The following is a 2,769-nucleotide window of genomic DNA, read 5'->3' on the forward strand; positions in this document are numbered from 1 at the left end:
AAAGAAAAAGAACAAAAAAACACTATGACATGTCTGCCTCCTCTACTGGAACATACTATTTGACCATCATGGTCGGTTCTCACCTGCAATCTTGTTAATTTCCATAATCCCAATATGCAAATTGGTTAATCAAAATAGTGTCACAAGAACTGCTGTGTTGTGCCAGCTAAACGTCACATGCTCCTCGTGTTCAGAGCAGTGTGACCGGTTTAACAGGCTGTTCGCTTGATATTGGGAGAACATGTAATTAGCTCCAACGCTGATGTAAAATTATTCTAGGGGAACAGCATACTTAGCCATGGTCATGCCATTGATGAAGAAATCAAATCCACCAGGTAATCACTAATCTATGTGCATTTTTGCATTTTTCATAATGGTCAAAATGGTTTCATGGTTTGAACGATTTGGAAATGGTTAATTCTTGTGTATTATCTATCAGTCGGCAGGTTTAGACAATATGCAGTACTACTGGCTTGTTTTCTTTGTACATCATCCTGTCTGGTAAGTTCTTAAGAAAACTGATATACACTTAAATGCAGATTTTAAAATAATCGTTAATTAAATAAGAATTGCATTTCTCCATGACATGACAACAGGGCTGTGTGGCATTTAGTTCAATTAAAATGAGAATGTATTGTAAATTCCAGTTCAGTTCATGAATCTGAATGTTTCTGAATTTAGCTAACAAAATTAAGAATTTTAATTTAAGGCTAAACTGCTGTAAGTGTAGTTAAAAAAAAAAAACAGGTTTTAGCAAGAATCAATATTTTTTTATGTTTGATATTTATTTTTATAAAGTTATCTAAATGCATTGTGGTGGACTTGTTTTGACCGTATTGAACAGTACGAAATACAGCTGATCAGCAAAGGAAAAAAAACAAACATGCTCTTAATGTCAATGATTAAATAGGCTTGTTGAATGTCGTTGGATTGCAATTGAGTAAATTCCTCTTCAAACTCATATTCAATACCTCAATATACAGGCTATGTTAAATGTAATTTATTACGTGTCTTTATTCCTGTATAGGAGTGTATGATCTCATGATCGAAAAGCGAAAAAAAAATATTTTTACAAGGACGGGTTTAAAGACAACGCCTTATAGTTTGAATAAAAGTAAAGAAAGGATACAAAAGGATATTAAACTAAGCGCTACCTCAGTCCTGCCCCAAAATGATAGAGTTGCCAGTGACTGACGAGAGGGTTGGATAATATTTGTTTTAAACAACTTTGTGTTTTTGTATGACTAATAATAGCTGCTTACTGCAACTCAATAAAAGAAAGAGGGTGTATAATCGCTGGTGTATTATCAATTTTTAAGTCGTGCAAGATTCTATCTGGTCGCTCACGCTAAAAATAAGTTACAAGACAATGACAGCCTATTCGAAAAAAAAAAGACTGACGTATTCAGAATCAGAAAGAGCTAGAAAGAAAGAGGTGATGAATTTGTTTTGGTGGCAGAAGCTTCCACAGCACATATTGCAGTGACAAGACACAGATAATAAAAATAGAATAAGTAAATAGGAAATAATAATAATATACACCAAATACTTAAAAAAATATATATATACAATATACAAAAATATACCTACAGTAGATGGCATTTGTGTGTACAGGTAAGTTATGTATAAATGCAAGGAAATGTGAATAAGAAGTATGGTGTGTTAAATAAATAAATGTATTCTTATGCCTGGCCGTTCTGTAGGGGTGTAACGATCCATCGATCAAATGTCCAACGATACTGGATCAATGCCACGCGTAAAATATCGATACTTGCTATAAATAGTCAACTTATTTTGGCACTGTCCACATTGTCACGCAATTTCCGCCTATGCATTACCGTCAGCGCGTGCATTCTCCTTCAAACTCGCGTGTCAGGACTCGATATAAGGACTGTCTGAAGGCACAATGTGAGTGAGCTTAAAAGACGCGGTGAGAACATGATGCTAGAAGTTTTCTGCCCACAAGTGCCACGCACACAGACAGCGCGCCAATACCCAATTAAGATCTCTTCCACTTCTCTGTGCTTGGATGAACAAATACTGACAAAATGACCTCAAAATGCACGTCTTGACGAATATCCTAGTAAACACAGTCGGTTATGTAAACAGCTGAGAAAGAAAACGCATGTGTATCAGTATATTGGATCTGTGCTTTCTTTCTTAAGGTGAAAGCAGACTAACAATAAACCTGCTTCTGTCAAAGAACAAACAATCTCACTGCTCTTGACAGAACAACTTTTGCAATTTTAATAAGGATTAATCTGTATTTAATTTATACAGTGAAGACTATGCAGTGTTACTTTACATATAATTGTTACATTTCTGTACCTAAAAACTTATTTTAGACCAGGGGTGCCCAAACTCGGTCCCGGAGGGCCGGTGTCCTGCAGAGTTTAGCTCCAACTTGCCACAACACACCTGCCTTTAATGCCGAGTTCACACTGCACGATTTTCAAACTGGTCGGATCGCCGTTGTTTTCACACTGCGTGACTATCTGGGGTAGCATTCAGTTGCTGCTGTGTTCACATTGCACGATGGATCGGCGACAGGGGGTTTCACACTGCATGACTTCACAATAGGAAGAATCGCCGACAGCTCTGTCTGGTCCGCAAACTACGTTTCACAACAAAACACACCCGAGAAGTGATAAGGAAATAACGCGAGAACCCGAGTGCTTCAGACCGGAGTTCTCGAGCAAGACTGTAATTATTAATATATATATATATATATATATATATAGCCCGCAAATTGTCTGTGAGCTGATTTCC

The 2,769-nt window shown here is 36.8% G+C and overlaps 1 protein-coding gene across 1 annotated transcript in view; it reads left to right on the top strand.

Annotated features, from left to right (window-relative positions):
* The first annotated feature begins 273 nt into the window (after positions 1 to 273).
* The window catches only part of LOC107675300 (NXPE family member 3-like), a 39,887-nt gene continuing 37,391 nt past the window's right edge, over positions 274 to 2,769 (top strand). The window contains exons 1-2 of the mRNA XM_016469603.1: positions 274 to 335; positions 440 to 501. Coding sequence (XP_016325089.1) covers positions 299 to 335; positions 440 to 501 — 99 coding nt within the window. The 5' untranslated portion in view covers positions 274 to 298. The remainder of the gene's footprint in view (positions 336 to 439; positions 502 to 2,769) is intronic.

Source organism: Sinocyclocheilus anshuiensis, unplaced genomic scaffold (genome assembly GCF_001515605.1).
Source record: "Sinocyclocheilus anshuiensis isolate Anshui unplaced genomic scaffold, SAMN03320099.WGS_v1.1 scaffold1090, whole genome shotgun sequence".
Taxonomy (NCBI): domain Eukaryota; kingdom Metazoa; phylum Chordata; class Actinopteri; order Cypriniformes; family Cyprinidae; genus Sinocyclocheilus; species Sinocyclocheilus anshuiensis.